Here is a 23,179-nt window from a genome sequence, read left to right on the forward strand (position 1 = left end):
AATTATTAGCGCCGTAAATAGAAAGAAGCACCTTGTTCGCCAGACTGTACAAGCAGCCGCGCCTCCCAAATTGCGCATACCTTATAGCACCGGGAGCGCGCACGCTATTGTTCCTAAATGAGGCACCCATATATACGAGCCTAGGGCCGAAGGTGCGCCTAAATAGAACACACAGTCTAATTAAAACCCAAAGGAACGGGTAGATAGAATTAAAAGAATTAAACCAAGCTCCCAGAAGAATACAAAAAAAAAAAGCGTCCAGACCGCAATGGCTCACAGCGCGGCGCGGGAACTGACTCGAGTGCGAAGGGGGAGTGATTGGGACACAACTTTCTCTCGCGAAACCGTAATTTATTTTTACTGCGCAGGCCTGCGGAGAAAGAGGGAGAGGAGGACGGAGCAGCCGTTACGGCTTTTTCAAGTGCCGCGTTATTATACGTCCGCAGACGGCAGATGAGTGGGTGAGAGAGCTGGCGCGAGTGTGAGAACGTCATTCGCGCGACTCCGAGGCGGGGGGAGAGCAAGGCGAAAGCGAAGAGCCAGTAAGGAAAAGGAAAGAAGCGGCTGTAAGGTGGCAAGCAAGGGTCGAGAGATGTAAATAAGCGAGGAATAGGGAAGGGGGTGCGGGACGGGAGAGCGGAGATGGGGGAGAGGTGAAAGTAAGCTCAGTGGCAAGAGCCCGTAACGGTCCGAGAGGCAGCGGCGGCACCGGCTCCGACGCTCAAGAGGGGGGTGACATGCGCTGAATAAAACCGCGACGCCTGCGCGAGGAGCAATTACGGCGCGTACAGGGGGGCGGGTTGCCTCTCGCCGTTTCTGGCCTTCCGAGAAGACGACGCCGTGCGCTCGCGTTTCCGCCCCGGCGTCCTCACCCCAGTCGGGCCCGAAAAAAATGCTGCGGCGGAGGCAGGCGGTGCAAGGAGCACGCGTCGACATCGGGATGGCTTTCACGTCGGTTTGCCTTGCCCTGCTGCTTCAGAGCGCCGTCGGTAAGCGAGTTGCAGCCTCGGTTAAGTGCACCGATTTTCGAGGCGCGGTTCTTTTTTTTTTTTACACAAAAAGAAAATGAATGATCGGTCGCAAAGAGAACGATATGTTTGTTACTCAAAAATACCCCATATGGGATGACAACTCAGCGAACTAGGTGTGCAGTCTTGTTGGTATGCACTGATACCCTCTTTGAATCGGCGGAGAAAATTTCACATGGAACTTTCAAATCCCATATGAAAAATCCCGTATGCCGTATTAGACCGCATATGGGACGATCCTTCAACAAAAAGACCGAGCGGACTTGTTAGACGTCCAGATCCCATTCCTTGCATCTGTGAAGGAAGTCCAAGGATAACAAATGTGGTGTAGATGCCGCAAAGGACTTCGCGGTGGCTTCTTCGCAATTTCCGACGCGCAAGCGCAGTTGGAAAAAGCTAGTATGTGATTGAAATGCTTCATCTGGGCAGAAATTTCGGCGCCTGTCTGCCCTTATGGTCGTAATCTCCGCCTTTGAACGTCACGCGGCAGTTTCGGTGATGCTTATTTTATTCACTGTGACAAGCCGAAATGTCTTTGGACAGGGAAAGACGAATTTACAGTACAATACATCCTTGTCGGCGTAGGAGGATGGAGTCAAAACGAGTGTGATGCACTTAAGCGCGGGTATATGCCTCATTTATCGCTTCTGAAAAAAATCTCACGTACTGAACAGGGTAAACACATCCTTTGCTCGAAAGCGATCGCATGTATCCGACGAGCGACTACTCAAACGTGTACTACAACCGTTCTTTAATTGCCCTGTCGATAACCATTCTGCATGGTGTTCGCGCTTAGTCATTGAAGACGGCATATATCGGCAGAGTGACGTCACATAGTCTATAGTGACTATGAAGATGATGATGATGATTATGGATTTTTATGGCGCAAGGGCAGCTATGGCCAAAGAGCGCCATGTCACAAGGTATTTTTTTCTTTTTCTCAAGGTGGGGTCACAGACCCATTTCCCAAGCATTTCACCCTAAATAAGCCGAGCACCAGACCAGGGGAAAGCTTGTACCCATTGTGTCACCGGTGGGTACCCGGCGGCACTGGGGATCGAACCCCGCACCTCCCGCATACGAGGCGGATGACTATGAAGACTCACGACTGCTGGCACTGCATCCTTAAGCATAAGTCTTCACCACAACACCACCGCAACATCTGGTTCGTAGCGGCGTGGAAGCCATGAGCGCGAGGCGGCGGCTTCCAGATCTGTGTGCTTCACTCGCGAGAGCACGAAAACTGCACGCGATAGTGGAAGCCGTCGCCTAGCGTCCGCATCTGTCATGGCGCTGCAAAGTGCGTAGCTGTGAGACGGACCTTAGTTTCATTGTTTGAACACGATATGTCCTTTTATTTTCTGCAAAAAAAAGTTCGTTTTTCATGTGCATTTAACACCCAGCTCAATTTACTTTCTTTGTACGACATATCCTCCAACGACCGACTCACTATACATCATCTGGCTTGCGCTCCACTTTCACAAGCAGCACAACATCACTCAAGCAAGTGCACTTGAAAGTCCGCTGCCACGCGCTGTTTCGGACGAAGCCTGTCTTTCCAGGCAGGCATTCCCAGTCGCTAATCTGTTTTCTTACTCCTTCGAAGTTAGTTTAAGCCACGAAAGTTCCGCGGCTCCCTGGACTGCACGTGCTTATCAAGCATTAATAATAATAATAATTGGTTTTGGGGGAAAGGAAATGGCGCAGTATCTGTCTCATATATATCGTTGGACACCTGAACCGCACCGTAAGGGAAGGGATAAAGGAGGGAGTGAAAGAAGAAAGGAAGAAGAGGTGCCGTAGTGGAGGGCTCCGGAATAATTTCGACCACCTGGGGATCTTTAACGTGCACTGATATCGCACAGCACACAGGCGCCTTAGCGTTTTTCCTCCATAAAAACGCAGCCGCCGCGGTCGGGTTCGAACCCGGGAACTCCGGATCAGTAGCCGATCGCTCTAACCACTGAGCCACCGCGGCGGGGCTTCTCAAGCATTCTGAATTCATTTTCCTCGCAACCGCGGCAAGCATTACTCGCGTGCGCCAGCGTACCCTTTTTTTTACATTCCTATACCACTGAATCCATGAGAGAATGTTCACAAGTAAAATGGGAAACATGTCGGCAGTTTTCACAGCGCCTTTAGGACAGGACGCAGCTGTTTTTATTCTCATTGCCACGAAGTAAATTTTCGGTGAAGCACTAAAAGACTAATAATAACCACAAACCACGAGAATCACGCCGGAAGTTAAAAAACAATTAATTATACTGGGGCCAGACTGACCACGAAAGGTACGCTCTGCAAAATCACAGCAACCATCATTAATCATGCCGCGAAACCAGGCCTGACAGCGTGCGAGTTTATTGTGAACAAGCTGATGGAGCCTTTACACGTGCATGATCTTAAATGCGTTATTTTTTTTTTACATAGGTGTCCTATAGGAAACTTTGTCTTTTCTGTACCTTAAAAAACACGCGTGGTTGAAAATGCTATCGAAGAGAGACGGTATCGGTGATCACATGGGGGCCGGTGAGTCTGAAAAATGTCATATAGGATTGCGTAATGGTAGTGGCATTGGCTGTGGGTATTGTAGCTACGTACATTAGCAAACGCTATCGCTGCTGCTTCTGTGTTCCAAGTAAGAGTCTAATAGTAAAATTATTAGAGCTGGAGCACTTCTAGCCGCACTTCCCGGGTTTCAGCGGTGACCGTCTGTGTGAAACCTCCGAGCAGCAAGTGTAACTGGCTCACTGGGTTAGTGGACACCTCAATCGCGCTGTGAGCAGGCGCTAGCGTCCACCTACAAATTGAGGCAGTTATGCGCTTATTTTTTCTCAAAACCATTAAAGGTTTAGACTCCGTTAATTTTGAAAAAAGAAAAGGCGCATAAGTGGCTCCCTGGGTCAGCGGACACTTCAACCACGCTTTACAAAAAATCGTGCCTCCGCATAATATTCCGTGCTTATCAATGCTAAAGCGCCAGTCATTTTTAGTAAATTGTTACCGTGAGTTGGAACGCACACTTGTCCCGTAAGTAAAGCATAACAAGGCGGCTCTGGCTTTTGAAGGCTGTCATCAACAGCAACGAGCACGCATTCTTAAATACCACCTGTTAGTCTAGAACTGCTACGCTACATTACACTATAGAAGTACCCTGCAATCACCAGCGTTTAATACATACGGCCCGGAATGTTTACAAAATTGTTTCTGGTCGAGCGACTGCAGCCTTCTCCGATACTGCTTTGTGGATATTCCAAAGGTAGTTGCAGTGAAGTTTCATAAGGGAAGAGAACTTCACGAAATCAACAAAGTTAGTCGGATGTGTCAAGTGGTTGCGTTTCCGCGCTTGCGCATGGTTCCAAGTCGCAACCCTTGCATGTGAGCTTCGAGAGTTGAATGCCGTTGTTCATGGTCGTGGCCTCGACTCCCGGGTGGGTTCGACTCCCGCTGCCGGCAGGTTACTCATCGGTTTTCTCAAATGGGTGCATGACATGCCATGACCCGGACTGGTTCTGGATTTTTCAGGATGCATAGCTTTGGAAAAAGAGCCTGCGTCAAAATTGTGTCACTATGGGCTTGGAGAGGCAGTCTAAAAAAAGGGTGACACAAATGCGGTTTACCGCGAATGGTGGAGTTGGAACTTCGACGCATCAACGATCCGTCGAAGGAGGTAGGCCAAAGACCCTCTCTTTTTCCCAAGCATTTCACACCTGAGCACGGCCGAGACGAAGTTGTACCATGGTCAAAAACATTGAAGGACTATGCTTGTACTTATTGTAACACCGGTGGGTATCCAGAAACACTGGGGATCAAACCCAGCACCTCCCGCATGCGAGCCGGATGCTCTACCAGTGAGCCACCACTGCGGTTGTTCATTTGCATTGTACATTAGATTTTTAAAAAATTCTTGTCATGCAGTGCAGAATTATTGAGCTCGAGCCGAAACTCTACACGATCTTGATGACGAAACCGAACCTGAGTCAGCGCACTTACCGTCTTTGCAGAGGAATGCAGAGTGCTCAATCTTACCATGCGTATCAAAAGCTACAGCATCGCTACACCGCTCCTCCCCCTCCTCCCCCCAAACAATAAAGGAAAAAAAGGTCGATCCACCGTGACGCTTATCTTTTTTATCGTTGATTAGGTCCTCGTAGTTATTAAGGTCTACGCCATTTCACAAACCAAGCAGCTCTTCGCGTCTATCACAACCGCACCGAAGTAAGTTGTGAAGTCGGTCGAAAACAGTATCGCCACCCACTACCTCAATGACCTTGTCTTCGGGACACTGATTATCTTGGAAGTTGCGTACACTGGAAAAGTCTGAGATCACACCAAAAGCGATCTCGCGTAATGTGACCACTTTGCAACGAGGACTGTTCCAGCGCGATCTTAGGTCTTAGAATTTGTCTCCCATAGCAGCTGCGGCTCGGTTCGTCAGCGAATGTCAGGAGTGATTTACTCTTCACGAGGTTGGAAGCGCGCCTCGAGGCAGCTGCGTTTGGCAGTCTATACGCTGGCGTCAACTGACGTGAAATATAAGCTTTTAAGTGCTAGTTTTTTTCTGCTTATGTTTGAGTACGTGTACTCAGATATAAACAGCGCAAATAGTAAGAAGTATTAGTGCTGTGCTTACAAGACGCAAATGTAAAGAAGCGACATCATAGATAAACCGAATGCCACGTATCCTTAGTACTTCATGAATATATAAAGCCACAAAGTGTACAGAAAGAATGTTGGAACTTATTTTTATAAAAAATAAATTTGCACGCTATAGTCTTAGTTTGAGTCAGTTTTTCTGAGAAAACCTCTGTTGTTGGCGGGCACCTATTCCTTGAGCCGGCAAAACGGAGAACGGCAAACGCCAAACGAAGAACGAAAATAGATGTTCTCGGAAAAGCGGGGGGTGACAGCTGCTGTTGACCCGTTTGGCGTTTTACAAATGATGTCAGCCTCATATTCGCAAATCCAACTCACCGTTAGGGCAGGGGTACCTTTCGACTACTTCACTGACATTTAGGCCGCAAAAAAAAAGGTATTCGATGTGTATACAAGGTGCAGCCGTCGCTTATCGAAACGCCTTCATGACGGCCGACAGTAATAGCTTTAGCTTCCCCAGCTTTGCCCTTCGTCACACCGAGAGGGCCGCATACCTGGGTCACATACCTGGGCCACATAACCGGGCCACATATACCTATTCACATATCAAGCATCATTTACCACAGCATTGATCACGTGACCAAGACGGCATATTCTCAGGGGCCAGCAGCTAAACCCAGCCGTTTTTATTTGACGGATGTTGATCAGGTGATTCCGGAGACATGACGTCATTGAACGTTTTGTTTTGGTACGGAGGACAAACCTCTTTTATGTACTGCTACAGTAACAATGGTGGCTACACCTAAATCTGGCTCAAGAAGCTCCCACAGAACTTAATATTGACTGCTAAACTTTACTAGTGTTGGACTTTGATCGCACAAGGTTCACTTCTGACGCCTAATGAATACTTTCGTCAAAAGCGGTTGAAAGACAAATCGCGACAGAGGCTGTCGGAGCACTGAAAGCTTCGCTGCGTTTGCACTCGTAAGAATGGAAGTAATCCTACGTGGGCCGCCTATTTGCTAAAGTTCAACGGTAAAGTTTTGCGGTGTCGCATTCCAACGCAATTCCCTCGGCGCCTTAAATAGGATTCGAAAAATTTAGACAATCTGGCGCGCTCATTATTGCGTCCGCAAAACTTCCGTGCGCGCGTGCGCTTAGAAAGGTCCCGCTCGGGTTACTAGGCAGGCCAAACGCAAATTACGGTCGGGTGTTCGGTTGCACTCCTAACAAGGAAGTGTATCTGCGTATGCTTCAGAATTCCAGCTGAGTTCGCCGACAGAACTCTGTATCGTGGCTCTCGCTCTCTTTATCAACTGATGCTCGAACATCATGAAGCATTTATTCTGCTGTTTGTATCTGCATACGTCGCTGCCACTGCCAACTGCAATTAGAGACGACAGAGATGCATTGAAAAGACATAACCACTTTGTTTTACTTATTTGCAGTCCGGGCTCATCGGCACTAAAAACGGGAGTGGATGCAAAACAAGAACACGTGCACTAAGCAGATAAAGGCGGACGACTGGATACCGCTTAGTTGAAGATTTGGGATGCGGTGATGGCACAACAGAGGAGAATAGGTCGTTCCAGACCGTGCGACTCACTGGGACAAAGCATTCAATGTAAACAACAGTTCAGCGGTTTGAAACCAGCTTTCAGTCGATGGTCTGCTCGTTAAGACCATAAGTAGGGGCCGAAAAAAAATATTTTTCAAACGTAAGAAATGTATGTGGCCTGTGAAGGCTGAGAATAATACAGCTATAGCGCTGTAAGAATAAAACTCGGGGTGAAACAGAATCTCCGGTCGCGATAACGTATGCGTTAGTACATTTTCTCTCGAAAGTGTGCTGGAGCAGGTTGCAAGAATACCACAGCATATCAGACCTTCGTACAATGAACCCAGAACGTTCGCCCACGGAGAACAGCACAGAACGAGCAGCCAAGCTAATGGTCCGCTTCTATCTCAAAACGATTCAAACTATAATGAGGATGGTTGGTAAACCTTGAACACCAGTGCCTACGTTTCGCAGAGGTAATTCATTCTCGGCATCAAGGCAGCAGAGGTTAGCGGTCTTCAGCACGCTGGACATTTTATCGTCCACTAAGATGAACATGCATACCCAACAATCTTAACAAAAGCATTTTTGAGCGGGAACCTGTTTATGAACACAATTTTTTCATATAATGTAAGATTTCACTATAGCAATCAATATATCCGCAGATCACCCGACGGCAGTCATGTATTTTTTTTTCTATTCACGTGTTTGTTATCATCAAAAGCGTAGTAGTAAGTGGTTTTTATTAAAATAATAGTAAAAAGGAAGGAAAAGATTTTTGCTAGCCCCGGCATCTGCCATCGATACTGAAGTGCCTGAGCTGGGGCAGCGGAAATAAAGGATAGCAGGCAGAATGGAGAAATGAAATGAAAGAGGTGAGGGGACAGGAAGAGAGGATGGGGGGGGGAGGTAATATAAACAAACTATTTACACAATAAGAAATGTGTCCAGGTTGTGCGCGTGATTAGTTCATGATGGAGCAATAAAAACACATACGCACAGCACTATGCTGACTACAACTGGAGTGTGGCGTCCAGTTGTTAATCGTCCAAGGTAGAACTCGCGGAGCGTTCGGTCGCTGCGTGCAACTATCTGGCGGAGAACAGACGGGACGTCGAGCCCGTCTTCAAAAGCGTTCCCAACTGGTTTCCTATGGCAGTCTTAACTGTTCGATGCGATCACTGGACACACTTTAAAAGAAAGATTTTGCTACATATCATAATGATGGACCGTTACCTTCAATATTTCCGTAACAGTGTAACAGTATAGCACGTTCAACGATAACGGACAAAGAAGCCAGTAACAAGTTATTCTCACCGCCGCTTACACCCAAGGTTGTGGTCCCACCCTCGCTATCTAGAGCTATCAAGTGTCTAGTAATAATAATGATAATTGGTTTTTTGGGGAAAGGAAATGGCGCAGTATCTGTCTCAAATATCGTTGGACACCCGAACCGCGCCGTAAGGGAAGAAGAGAACAAGGAGGGAGTGACAGAAGAAAGGAAGAAAGAGGTGCCGTAGTGGAGGTCTCCGGAACAATTTCGACCACCTGGGGATCTTTAACGTGCACTGACATCGCACAGCACCTCCATCTTCCCTCTTATTTCCTTGCGCAGACCTGCCTTATCTAACGCCTTTCTTTCAAGGACAACAACTCTATCACAGGAAAGATAACGACAAACGCAATGATCTCGACCGTCGGGCATGCTCAGCTATAGGACGAGGACTGATTGACTGAAATACGTCCTTTATTAAATGCACTTCGTGGACCGCTTTACTATAGTGGCAGGCGCAAGAAAGCGGCTGAACCCGCTCGATGTTTTCACCACGTACAGGCCCTCTTTTCTCGTCGTTATAGTATAGCCGAGCTTAGGCGCTCTAAACCGAGCACGAAGCCAAAGCTGCGCGAGCTAGCGAGGTCGGCTGCTGCAGCGCAAGTGCGTTAGGCCCGCTTAGCGAGCGTTTTTCTCCGACGGAGGTTGGTTTTCTCTCGTACACAGCTTCCGACTGCGTCGGCTGGGATGGAAGCACCCCGCGCGCAGTTGAGCTGAATCCGTATGCCTCCCACAGCTGCTCTCATTTCCCTGCTAAAAGGCACTGATTGCGCGCAGCTCTGTATTTCTTTTTTTTCTTTTTCTTCTTACAAAAGCTGCGGAGGCGTGTAGTGAGCTCCACGAGTGCTTCCTGCTGCAAGCGCATTATGTAAGCTTCTGAGCTACGCTGGCTGCAGATCGCTCGGTACCTGTTGTGAACGGAGTAGTACTAACACACATTGTTATCCTTGTTTTTTTTTTCTTTTAAAGTTAAATCGCGGACCTTTGAACCACGGCGGTGTTCGGATTCAAAGGGCGCTTAGATCGCGTTCATTCTTCCCAATCTTTTTTTTTTCTGAATCACGGACGATGGTTAATAGGGTGTTCGCATTTCAGTACTTACGGTAGTGGAAAAAAAAATTTTTTGACAGAAAATATGAAAACACAAATAGGAAATTTTTTCGCGACTTATCTAGTATATATCATTTTATTCGCATAGCCTTTCAGTCACGATATGCGCAGCATATGAAGTGCGTTGACCGTCAAAGGTCAAAAGTTAAGGCTTCACACATAGCTCGCGTTTTTCAGCTGTCCTTGTGCAGTGGCGCTTTCGCGCTGAAACTATATTTCCAGTGATTATTAATCACGCAGTAATCGACTCTACATGAAGTCCTGCATCATGGAGAGTGACAAAAAAAGTTACTGCAGACGTTTTCTTACTAGCGCATTTTTACAGTTAAGTATATGCGTACCTTCATGTACGAATATAGACGAATTCGCTGATTGTTTTTTTAGCACGCTGCACAGTGGAATCGCACGCATCTACCTTTTTTTTTTACGTCGTTCTTTGTTATACTGCTGCTTTGTCTCATTAGTGCGCGGTAGAAGGAAGGCTTCATTAATGTCGGTCTCAGGTTTCCCCATTAACATGTTAGGGCGAAAAATGCAAGTTCCGCCCACGGCTACGCGTGGGTTTCTGTTGATCTCCTGAAACTACTTAAGTTGCTAGCTTTATTAGGACAAAATAAAAGTTGTGCGAAGCTCCTCTTCCCGCCCTCCCCTCTTTCGCCATCACTTTTTCCTTCTATTTTCAAATAAAAAAATACAGACGAATAAACTAAAACGTCAAAAAATATGCGGCAAGGAAAAACAGCAAGCATGCTCCACAAAATTATTGCGCCACAGCGCTTCGCTGAATAAATTCTTCCCTTAATTTTTTGCGTCCAAGCTGTGCAGGGTTTCTCATTATACCTTGCTACCATATACAAAAAAAAATAGCTTTTGCATTAGGCAAGAGCTACAGATACAGACGAGCTAGGCTACACATAACTTAGTTCCGTGCTGATGACGTAGAAATGCTGCAAGCCCACGTTGGTTCCCTAATTTGGCGAATAAGGTTTTAGAAGAGCGAAATACCGTGCAATTAGTACGTCAACGCTCATGTTTCGATTGCCTCAAGTTCGTTGCATTGATTTATACCATCACCTAAATATTTCTTTGTTCGTTACCTCCTCTAATCAACTTACAAATCAGCAAGCCAAATATCTCTTCTCTCCCCCCTCCAAAAATAACAAAATAATAAACTGACGCGAAAAAAATTATCAATTGTTAAGTTGGATTTACCAGACGGAAAACTGACCGACCTCTTTTCTTTTTATCGCCGGCTTTACAAGCCCTGCTTTTCCTTACTTGAAACTAATATGTTTTCAGTTACAAATTCATTATTCAAATCCAGTTACATTATTATCCGTCTTCCATTCCGCTAAGAAATGCACTCCTGGAAGGAAAGCAGCTTCACAAAAAGCTACCCAATTAAGTACAGAAGAATGCATGATTTGTCCTGACAAATTATATTGCATACCTACTGGAGGAAAACAAAAAAAAAAACACGGACGGCGCTTAACCTAGCCTTTAGAGTAGAATGCGATAACATTAGATATCCCTTCCTGGCAAGTATTCCTTCTCTGTCACCTAGGTTCGGCCCACACGCCCGTATACTCTGAGTTGCTCATCCTCCACTTTAAATTCGTAGGTCTTGGGGAGCTACCATACCGCTCCTGGCGCAGTGTGGTGCAGCGGTTAAGCGACGCGCCACTGTCCCGGCAGGCGGCTGTTTCAAACACAGCCACCGGTCGCACTTGTGACACCCATGGTTGCTGTTTCCGAGCTCCTGTAAGGCTCATTTTTGCGCATATACTTCTTCGGAAGACTGTCTTTCTCTCGACCAATTTACCGATTCGTTGCGTCACCGAGGGCACGTGGCAATTGCGCCGAATTTATTTGAATTAATTTTTTTTCCACCTGCTTTATCGTGACGCCAACGGACGGACGCCGGCTTTACTCGTGAACAGGGTCTGTAATGCTGTCCTATACTGATACTGTCCCTGAAGCAAATTGACGCCAATTCTTTCTTTACGGCGAAGAATAAATAAGCTGGGAGCGCGAAATCCTCGTTGTAGTGCGCGAGAGCATACGGGCGTCTTCCCTCGGCCCATCTCAGTTTCTATCATGACAGCTGCCAGCCAGCAGGCCCGTATAATATAGTGGCCGCGCACTATTTTTCGCACTGAGAGCGTTGGCAGCGCAATCTCTGCGGCGGACGAACGGAGCGCCTTCATTTCCTGCGCTCTTTGGGGACCTCATAAACAAACACGATTGCATTCAGAAAGAGAGAAAGAGGCTGGAAAGGTGCTGCTACCGAAACATTATTTCTGGCGGAAGCACCGGTTATATATGTACACTGGCACGCAGTGAGATAATCTGTGACGAAAGGGGCCCCCATAAATGTAGGTGTCACGCAAATGTCGCTGAATACTTTATTTATTGAGCTCTCCGCTACGATGCAACTGATCATAACCCACTGCGTTGCCGCGGCACGTGAAAACTCATTAACGCGTTACCATTTATTACATACCGAAGAGTCGCGGGATCTAGGCAAGACTGGCGATAATTATAGACGAGCCTAAATGTAAGTGCCGATAACAGCAACGTAGAGCTGTTGGTACATAATCTTATACAGAGTGCAGACTGAAATATTTAATTCTATAGTGCGCTGTGAGATAAATATTCACTCCAAGAAAGCGAGGTGAGATACCACCACTTCATGCTGCACCACGTTGGTTGTGCTTGTTTGTACGTTGCTTGAGTAATAAACTCAAGAAACATGCGCAAAAAATGGATCGAGAGAAAATGTCCAACATCCTGCGGACACTGCTTGTTACCAGCTTCTATCATTCAAAGTAGCCGTCCGTTCCCCTTCTCCCTTCCAGTAAATAAGGTGAGCAATGAACTGAAACCCATTTACGACAGAGATCCTACAATTGCCCAAATTTTTTTTTAACAAATGACGTCGCCATGCCTGCCGACCGGAGCCACAGTCAGGTCATTACTTGGGTTTTGATGTGACATTGGCGTATGCAAGTAAGTGCCTGCTACAAATGCACCCCTAAAATGACCTGCATGAGACGCCTCCGCGTGCACAAGCTTCAAAAATTAAGCAAATGTTTAACACGGCTAAACCTAAGTAGACAAAGCAGAAGGTTACGCGTAGTTATACTTGGCTAAGTTCGGACTTGCTAAGCTGCGGTGCATCGGGCAACTAGAGCGGCTTGACGTCTGTAACGTGGAGTGCATTCCTCACACTGGATAGGCGTCGCGCCCACCCTGCCACCCTGGCCGGTGGCAGTTCAATTAATGGTTGATCGCGAGAGGTTGGTCACAAAATTAACGCTGCGGCCCTTTGCTGCAGTGCCGCGTATCTCCCACAACGTTGTCAGCGCTAATGAATGCATGCAGCCCACATCTCTCTCTCTCTCTCTCTCTCTCTCACTATCCCACGTACCTCAAAGCGCGATTGAGACGTCCACTGCCCCACGGAGCCAGTTATGCGCCCTTCCTTTCCTCAAAATCATCGGAGTCTAGAACGTTGTCAAAGTCAACGGCCCATAGAAACAGAGGCGAGTGCTCGGTTTCGGCGGCGGCTGAGTGACATCACAGCTGTCACGTGGTTTCTCCTTTGTTCAAGGTCAAACTCGCGCACACGGTCAAGAAGCTACGCAGGGAAGTAGTAAAGCTTTGGCTTTAAAATATCAGCGAAGAGGGCAGTGTAAACGACACATGGCGCTGCATGTCTCTTATCGCATGCACTATAAGCAGAATGAAGAGTGCTAGGGGCCCATTAAATCATGCGTTAAGCCAGGCAGAAATCTGACATCAGTATATTTGCACTAAATTCCTTGCATCTGGCTTATGGTTACTCACTGAAATACAGATGTAAGGCGCACAGATGCTGTCGCAGCAGTAATGGTTATAACCATTCTAATGCATTCAACGTCTTCCCGGCATTCATGGAACAGCTCATACATCTGAGAACCTTTCAAAACGCGGCATTACATTATCAGGTACGGCATTACCTGGACAACAGACAACAGCAGCCTTACAAATAATTATAGGAAAAAAACTGGCTGTGGTTTAGCTCTGGTTAACCCTAGTTTAATTGCGAAAGCTTCGTTTCCCCGGCACGTCGTCTACGCAGCGTCTCATTCCGACGCTCTCGAGAACTCAAAGCGGTCTCTTCCGAAAGTGAAGAGTCGCTCGGGACGTGGCACGACTTCTTCTAGCCGCATCTTCGTTACGACGCTTCTCGAGTCGTGCGTGGCGTTCTTCTGGCGTCTCTTGAGCGCGTTGTCTCTTCCTCGCTTCGTTCTGTCGTTGTTGCCTCTCTTTCGCGCTCTTCATAACACCTCCCCCGCCGCGAGGCGACACCTCCTCTCCCTCTACCCCAGCGGAGCACATCCGGTTACAGTGGCTAGAATTCCAGCCACTGTAACCTGGTGGAGCGAGCGGCAGCGGCGTCGACGGCGGCGCCATCTGTTGGAGCGCGGCTGCGGCGCTGCTAGGCAACGGCGGCTCAAGGTCGTTCGTGGGCCACGGTATACGGCATAATGCTGAAGTGCGACCATGCGACGAGCCGAGCTGGCTGCCTGGCTGGCGTAGTCTTGCTTTCGCAACAAAAATTTACATCGCATGCTTCCCGAAGACGTGTCTTCATTTAACCAGTATTAATAATTTACTCAGAATTCGTGTTTGTGTAAGTTCCTGCTGGACGACGCACTAATGTAATATAAGTCTCAATCAGCTTACCACATAACTACATCGTGAACACAGAAAAATATGCGGTACCCAAAATAAGTAACCTGGCATATATACAGAAGCACACCTGAATTAATTACAAAAGTGGAGCTTGTACGGCGGACTTGATGAGCGCGTTTAAGCATGGAACAGCGCGACCGGAACCCAGACACGAAAGTGAGACGCTTGCGGCAGTTTGCATTCAAAAGAATTATTACTCACTAATCTAAAATTCTTCATCAGTTAGCGTATACAGTTAAAGCAATGACGAAAAGAAAAAAAATGTGTTCTGTTCATTCGGAATTTGAAAATGAATTGGAATCGTTAGGGGACCCCGCCGACAAACAGCCGTAAGGGTGCCGAATCATGCAAGAAATTATGGCAGTGATAATGAAAGAAAATATTTCAAGCACGCCGGAGACTCCACCCAAAAGCTCTCCGCAGCTTGAGAACCCCGTGGAAACTGCAATGGATGTGTGGTTCTCTGAACTCTGTTGTTGTTGTTGTTGTTGTTGTTGTTGTTGTTGTTGTTGTTGTTGTTGTTGTTGTTGTTGTTGTTGTTGTTGTTGTTGTTGTTGTTGTTGTTGTTGTTGTTGTTGTTGTTGTTGTTGTTGTTGTTGTTGTTAGCCTATCAACAGATGGCACATACCCACACTGGGGGATCGGCCAAGAATCGGGTGACTATTCACTTGTATTCAGGTAATTAAAATGAAAAGCACGCGACAAAGCAACACTGGAGGATTCTTCTTCATGAACAGAAAAGGGATGAAAGTTTTGATTTAAAAATTAGTAATAATAATATTAATAATAATAACAACAAAGAGAGGGACTGGAAAGATTCATTAAGTCAGAATGTACTAATTGAGAGGAAAGAAAATTTTGTAACCCTTAACATAGCAGTTGGTGAGAACTATGCTCTGAACAGCATATCACTGTCTTCTTCATCATCACCTTACGTTTTCTATTCTGATATTCACTCGGTATTCTCTATTTTCGTATTGTATTGTTTCCTATTAGATATCTAATATAATTCTATTTCTATTCTATTTCATTTATTTCTGTTTGATTCCCGTTATACTTCTACCCGTTCCGTACTACCCTTATTCAGGACGGATAACCAGGTTAAATGTATGTCCGACCACCCACTACGTCTTGTCCCTTTCTCAAAGCATTTATCTTTTTCACTCCTTCTCGGACGGTGTTTCATCCGAGGCACCCGCGGCGACGCATATTGCGGAGACCCTTATCACACACCGCGCCTCTGTAACGCCTTCCCTTCGTACTTATGAGCTGCGCGTGGAAGAAAATCTGCCTTTATATTTCGTTCATACTCCAAATAAAACGAACAGCGCAAAAGCAAGAAAAGCAGGAAACAGCTGGGAGAAAGGAGCACGCTCTTAACACGGCTATGGTATGCATGGCGAGCGCTTCCGGCTTCATACTGCCAGCTTGACTCAATGCGTACATACATTTCTTTTAGTGATGTGAATATTTTGTTTTCAGACTAGAAGGGGCCTGGGCTGGAGAAAGGTTTCCAAGGGTCGCTTTCTTGCGCGATAACTCTTCTTTCCACGTTACACTTTGTATAGTTGACCTTCCCCGGGCTAAGCTAGAAAAAACCTGCGCACGCACGTACCACGTTGTGTGGTTCGTAGGTGCGGTGCTTGAACCTTTTGAGGTCGCCTAATAAAGTTTTCCCTCGTTTTTATCTCTCTCTCTCTCTCACTACTCCTTTTTGTATAGCGCTATCTTCCGAGTCTTTAAATCAGCACAGAACGGCCGTTAGTTCCAGCGACAATGCGCCCCGCCTTTTAAAGACAACGAAGAGTGCGGGTAAAAAGCACGTGTACTAAAAGAAACCACCAGAAACAAAATACAAGCAGTGTGCCCCCAACAGAAACGAACTAAACTGGTGTATACCGTGGTATTCGTACGATCCTAAACAAAAGAGGTCGGCGGCTCTCATTCCCAAATTCGTTTCTCTCACCCCGGTTTATCATTATCGTCAACGATATATCACACCCACTTATAACTTCTTACTTATGTTGTTATGTCAACGCATTTCTTGGCTCATGAGTGGCGCCACCGGAAGCTGTGGACAGGCGCTGTGGACGGAAGTTGTGGACAGAGCGTGTCCGCGCGAACTGAACAAAAGTGTAAAAGTGCAGTCGTAGCGCCATCATGCGTCACCCACTGAAACCCGCAGTGGAAACAGGAGCAGGTTGTGATAAGCCGATTACGTATGCGTGCGGTTTTTAACAGCGTCAGCGCTTACTACTTACGTTTGTCAAGGACGCGTCTGTCTGCAATGAAGCTCAAATTGACCAAAACAGTAGCCATGCGGCCACACTATATCACACAGTGAAAGTAGGCGCGTAGCGCCTGAATTGATGTCTTTGCTTTCGATCCCTTATATATCTACCAGTATAGCGGCCGTTGAGGTGCCCCCCCCCCCCCACCCCACCCCTCGGGTCCACTATTTGCATAAAATTTGGGGGCAACCCGTTTGACGAAGAATGTTCTAAGTGGTGTCAAATGACTTGGCATGTTTCTGAAGATAAATGTACTAATTGAGAAGAAGCCCAAAATACGCGTGGGATTCGCACCGACGACCTTTCCGCCCCCAAGCCGTGCATTCCGATGGCCTTCAGACAGCCATTACGGCCGAACCGCTTTGGTCGCAGTGGGTTGCGGATGGTGTCAAATTATTCGTCGTGTTGTAATGCACACGTTTATAAAATTTATTAACTGAGTGAGTGAGTGAATGAGTGAGTGAGTGAGTGAGTGAGTGAGTGAGTGAGTGAGTGAGTGAGTGAGTGAGTGAGTGAGTGAGTGAGTGAGTGAGTGAGTGAGTGAGTGAGTGAGTGAGCTGCCTTTGTTTACACCGCAGTGTGGGCCACCGGCGCAACTCCACCAGCGGCAGCAGGCGCCGCAGCAGTTCCGGCCCACCCGGAACCAGCAGCTGCCGCCGGTAACGCCACAGCGCTGCACGGACCCTCCGAGACTGCGACGGCGGGTTCCCGCGGCGGAGTGGACGTGGGGCAGAAGGGCACGCACAAGTGCACCAACGTCAAGGTAACAGTGACACAGTCCAAGTCATTGAACTCCTTCTCTGAGGCAACACATTTAGAACTATAGGGGCGGCATAAAAAAAAATAACTAGTCTAGACCGAGACGAAAACAAGTCCTCTTCTCGAAACGCTATCGTCAGCGGCATGGAATCAAAAGACAGGAGATGGCGGATGGAATTCACGTCGTCCTGAAGGCCACCTTCGACAGGCGCTCTTAGCAATAATAATAATAATAATTGGTTTTTGGTGGAAAGGAAATGGCGCAGTATCTGTCTCATATATCGTTGGACACCTGAACCACGCCGTAAGGGAAGGGATAAAGAAGGGAGTGAAAGAAGAAAGGAAGAAGAGGTGCCATAGTGGAGGGCTCCGGAATAATTTCGACCACCTGGGGATCTTTAACGTGCACTGACATCGCACAGCACACGGGCGCCTTAGCGTTTCTTAGGCGCCCGTGTGCTGTGCGATGTCAGTGCACGTTAAAGATCCCCAGGTGGTCGAAATTATTCCGGAGCCCTCTACTACGGACCTATTTGTTCCTCTCTTCTTTCACTCCCTTCTTTATCCCTTCTTCTTAGCAACGCGCACAAACTGTGTTCTATAGTTGCAATGGCAGGAGCGTCTGTAGCACCTCCAGGAGGCAGATCCGGAGAAAATTAAGAAACGGTACCTAAAAGAATGAGAACTTGCCCGGCCTCTCTCTCTCTCCTCCATGCCCGGGCGGGTAGCGGCGGCCATTTTCTCCGGGCACTCGCTGCAGTGATTACGCCATTCGGCTGCATCAGCTCGACTGCTCGGGATAACATCCCGGCCGCGGCAGGCGCGTTTCGATGGAGGCGACGTGTTAAAAACGCCGGTGTACCGCGCCATTGAGTGCATATTAGACAATCTCAGTGGTCTGAATTAATCCAGAGACCTCCGCAACGGTGCCTCTTTCTGTTTTCCTTCTTTCACTCCCTGCTTCACCCTTCTGTCAAGGCGCGGTTGAGGTGCCCATCCGCAGCGGTACACTAGTGGTTAGCGCGTTCAGCTGCCGAACCCGAGGGCGCGGCATGAAATAGTAGCCCCAGTGTCCGCGTTTCAAGCCAGCAGATACTGAAGGCGCCAGCGTGCTGCACGCTGTCAACGCACATTAAAGAACCTTAGGTGGTCATAATTAATCATATTGTACCGCAGCGGTGACCTAGTCATTTGAGCATTCGCCTCGCATGCGGGAGGTGCGGGGTTCGCTCCCCAGTGCCGCCGGGTACCCACCGGTGATACAATGGGTACAAGCTCTCCCCTGGTCTGGTGCTCGGCTTCCTTAGGGTGAAATGCTTGGGTAATTGGTCTTTTACCCCCCCTTGAGAAGTAAAAAAAAAACCTTCTGCCAAGGCCCTCTGTGGCAACAGATGTCCTTGCGCCATAAAAATTCGTCATCATCATAATTAATCATATTCGACCCTTAGAAATGGAAATAAACAGTAATGCCCTCACTTCCCGGTGGACACCTCAACCGCCCCGAGGGGGAAGGGTTGCCTCTTGGGCAGCTCCAGCATGTGTTGACAATAGTGGGTATGGAGTCACACCCTTGACAGTGAAGTGCGCTGAGGTCCTGTTGTATTTTGTGTAAGGTGAAGTCATTGGGTAGTGAGTGCGTTTGGGCATGTCTGAGCAGCGCTGCGTGCTTCCTAGGGAGAGAGTCGGATGGCCTAGGGAGTTCTCGTTTGTCTATGCGGAGTGCTTCGAGGTAGGCTCTTCGCTCTTTGTGGCGTTCATCCTTGTCCACCCACCACTTGTAAGTATGGTGCTGGTACAAGGGGTGTTGGCCAAGCCTGGGAAGTATGTGAACACCAGAAGATCGAGGCCGTAGAGTGGACTAGGGCGTTGCCCACGGAGGAAGAATGGTCTGGGGTCCACTCGAGGTGCACCGACACGGCTGGATGGCGTTGTCCATATGCAAATAGAGTGGTCAGTATATTGTGAGGGAGCTTATTGCGAGCGAAGGCCCGCAAGGCAGCCTTTGAATCCGCGCCGACCGCGGCGGCTGTGTTTTATGGAGGCAAAACGCCAAGGCGCCTGTGTGCTGTGCGATGTCAGTGCACGTTAAAGATCCCCAAGTGGTCGAAATTATTCCGGAGCCCTCCACTACGAGTACCTCTTTCTTCCTTTGTTCTTTCACTCCCTCATTTATCCCTTCCCTTACGGCACGGTTCAGGTGTCCAACAATATATGAGACAGATATTGCGCCATTTCCTTTCCCCAAAACCAATTATTATTATCTGAAGATCTTTAACGTGCACTGACAGCGCACAGGACACGGGCGCCTTTTGCATTTCGCCTCCATACAGACCCGGGTCCCGGACTAGGAACCGCTTCTAGAACTTGTAAAGGGCTGGCGCTTAAGGCCAGTCCCCAATCTCTCCTATAAATTGCCTTGAATAAATGTTTTCCACTACCACCACCAGACCCGGGTACTCCTGGTTCTAACCCAGGTAGTCCGAATAACCATTGAGGGCAAAGGACTGAATTCCTATAGACAAAGTGAGCGAAGCAGAGGCCGACAAGTAAACTGGGCGGATGAAATTAGAAATTTATAGGTGATAAGGTGGCCGCAGCTGGCGCACGACTGGGTTAATTTGAGCTATATGGGAGAGGCCTTCGCTCTGCATTGGGCATAGTAAGGCTGATGCTGCTGCTGATGATGGCATCGCAAAGGACACGGACTTTTTTTTTGTTTCTGAGGCGAGGAAAGGTCATAGTAACTTTCTCATTTCTCGGCAGACACCTCAAACGCGCCTTGAGGGAAGGGAAGAAGGTATGAGTGAAAGAAGAAGGGGAGAGGGGGGAGGGGGCGTAGCAGGTGGCTCGGGAATAATTTCGACCGCCTGGGGATCTGTACCGTGAACTAAGATCGCACAGAACACGAGCGCCTTTTGCGTTTCCCTTCCTTCGAAACGCGGCGGCTGTGGCAGAGATCTTGAGCTGGAGCTTTTGGAAGAGCAGTGCACCAACCAGTCCCACCTCTGTCCGGTAAATGGAAGTTGCCTTTAAAGGGACACTGAGGACAAGTGCATTCAACTTGTCTTCAGTAATAATAATTGGTTTTTGTGGAAAGGAAATGGCGCAGTATCTGCCTCATATATCGGCGGACACCTGAACCACGACGTAAGGGAAGGGATGAAGGAGGGAGTGAAAGAAGAAAGGAAGAAAGAGGTGCCATAGTGGAGGGCTCCGGAATAATTTCGACCACCTGGGGATCTTTAACGTTCACTGACATCGCACAGCACACGGGCGCCTTAGCGTTTTGCCTCCCTAAAAACTCAGCCGCCGCGGTCGGGTTCGAATCCGGGAACTGCGAATCAGTAGTCGAGCGCCCTAACCACTGAGCCACCGAGGCGGGTGCTTGTTTTCAGTTAGAATCAGTTCTATGAGTCTGTCAGGCTATGTTGAGGTTTGTTCGGCAGCAAAAGAGGCATTTACTGCTGAACAAATCGGATTTAAATATCGGACATTTTTTTTTCCCGCCACTCGATCCCAACTCGTGATGTCAGTACGGACGACTCCGTGATTACCGCTAAAAATTTACGGCGGTGTAGCCTAGCCACCAGGATCAGCTGCAAAAATAAAATTGGCTTCACCATGGTTTACCTGCGAAAACTGTCGATGGTGGCGATGCCTGGATTTATATTCTTTTAGTCTTGTTAGCTTCTTTAATTAAGCTTTGCTTGTAGTGCAAATAGCCTTCTTCTGTTCATAGAAGGAGGCTATTGCTTCTATTCACAGGCAAATAGCCTCCTTATATTGTGATCCATAGGTACAGGCCAAGTTCAATTTTTCCTCAGCATTCTTTTGAAGATCCTGGTGGGGAGATGAGAGCAATCGATTAGTTAGGATATAGAAATGGCGCAGCAGGACTACGCCAGTGCGCAGTGAAGATCAATGGGAGAGCTGGGTGACCTGCAGTGTACTTAGCCTGGCAGCTGCTGCTGATGATGATAATGATTAGTATGGGCAAACTCCCCAGAGCGCTGTGTCCGCACTTCTCTCCTGTGCGCAGCTCTTCTCCGAGTGCCGGGTGCACTGCGAGTACGTGGTTGAAGGCAGAGGAGCGTACTTCATCTTCACCGACGGCGAAGACGGCGTGCCCTGCAAGGTAAGCACCACCGCCGGACACCATGCAGACACGATTGCTTGATGTACAATGCACGAATCGCAACCTTGTGACGGTCTCCGACGCTCCCGTGCATTTGGTACCGAACATTTTCGAAGGCAAAATGAAGTAAAGAGCGTACTTCGTTTCCCGGCGTCTACGGACCATATTGTTCCTCCCCCCAGCCTCTTTTCTTCATAAGCACTCTGGGCTGTCGCCTTTTGACAAACATCCCCCGATGGCCGACGCCGTCTTCGAGACTGGGGTGTGACAGGCACGCTATTTAAGAACTGATGAGAGTTTTGGGCAAAGCTACCTAACATGCCTCGAGAGTAGCGGAAAGGCCTCTTTCAGCCAGGCTTAATTCGCAACAGCACCGACTACTCCGACGAACAATGTTGGTCAAATATTTAGGGGAATCCCCCAGGGTGAAGTAGACTTATAATAAGGGAGCAATTACTGATTGCCATCCACCCCAAGCGCAGCCGATGAACCCGTTAGCTAATGTGGTCTCTTCCATACGATGTCGCCTTCACGCTTCCTCCTCCTCCCTTGCCCCGCCCTTCCCCTTATGTGACACGCAGACCAGGACTCTTGACGGCCAAGTGCTGAGCGGCTCTTGTCAACAGGGGCTGTGCACCGTCAAGTGCGGCGCAGAGCAGGCCGCCGCCGCAGCAGCAGCAGGCACGGTGGCAGCAGGGGCAGGCACGGTCGCCCCTGCTGCGGCTGCGGCTACGGGAGCGGCCAGCGTCGCCCCAGCCCACGCCGCTGCCCCGGCACACGCAGCAGCAGCCGCAGCAGCAGCCAAGCACAAGAAGGCCTGAGGGCGCGTAGTATGCGCATGCGCAAACGGCGAACGAGACCTTACGACTTATTACGTATTTAGGAGCGCCGTACGGGACGTCCACAGTGTCATGGACGTCAGTCGGCGCGGAAAGGTGGGACGGATAGTGCGGCTTAACGCGTGCGCACAAAGTGGTTGTCGGACGTTAAACTGCATCGCGTGCCACCGAGTTGTACATTAATCCAGCAATAAAGGTTAATAATGAGTGCTGTATATGAATGGGCGTTCGTCATTGTTTCTACTGCGCCCAGCACGCTTCTGTCGTCACTTCACGTAAAAAGAAAGCTTGACCTGCTGCCCTTCTGTTGTTCTTTATGCCAAAAACAGCTTCTCAAGGGCCAACACTACCCGCCGTGATGGCTCAGTGGTTAGGGCGCTCGGCTACTGATCCGGAGCTTCCGGGTTCGAACCCGACCGCGGCGGCTGCGTTTTTATGGAGGAAAAACGCTAAGGCGCCCGTGTGCTGTGCGATGTCAGTGCACGTTAAAGATCCCCAGGTGGTCGAAATTACTCCGGAGCCCTCCACTACGGCACCTCTCTTTTCCTCTCTTCTTTCACTCCCTCCTTTATCCCTTCCCTTACGGCGCTGTTCAGGTGTCCAACGATCTATGAAACGGATACTGCGCCATTTCCTTTCCACCCAAAACCAATTATTATTATTATTATTATTATTATTATTATTATTATTATTATTATTATTATTATTATTATTATTATTATTATTATTATTATTATTATTATTAAGGGCCAACACTCTCCTCTACCTATAGAAAAGATGAAGGTAGAATAAG

The 23,179-nt window shown here is 48.2% G+C and overlaps 1 protein-coding gene across 1 annotated transcript; it reads left to right on the forward strand.

The window, feature by feature from the left end:
- Positions 1–764: 764 nt before the first annotated feature.
- On the forward strand, positions 765–22,601 carry LOC144118458 (uncharacterized). The gene is made up of 4 exons (XM_077651396.1): positions 765–989; positions 17,232–17,416; positions 21,452–21,547; positions 22,129–22,601. Exons 1-4 carry the CDS (start codon positions 893–895, stop codon positions 22,366–22,368), a joined length of 618 nt encoding a protein of 205 aa, XP_077507522.1. The 5' UTR covers positions 765–892; the 3' UTR covers positions 22,369–22,601.
- The last annotated feature ends 578 nt before the right edge of the window (positions 22,602–23,179 follow it).

The sequence above is a fragment of the Amblyomma americanum genome, chromosome 2 (assembly GCF_052857255.1).
Source record: "Amblyomma americanum isolate KBUSLIRL-KWMA chromosome 2, ASM5285725v1, whole genome shotgun sequence".
Lineage (NCBI taxonomy): Eukaryota > Metazoa > Arthropoda > Arachnida > Ixodida > Ixodidae > Amblyomma > Amblyomma americanum.

Coding starts and splice junctions, on each gene's coding strand:
- LOC144118458 (XM_077651396.1), top strand. CDS start 893: ATGCTGCGGCGGAGGCAGGCGGTGCAAGGAGCACGCGTCGACATCGGG. Junction 990..17,231: donor GCTGCTTCAGAGCGCCGTCG/GTAAGCGAGTTG, acceptor TTTACACCGCAG/TGTGGGCCACCGGCGCAACT. Junction 21,548..22,128: donor AAGACGGCGTGCCCTGCAAG/GTAAGCACCACC, acceptor TGTGACACGCAG/ACCAGGACTCTTGACGGCCA.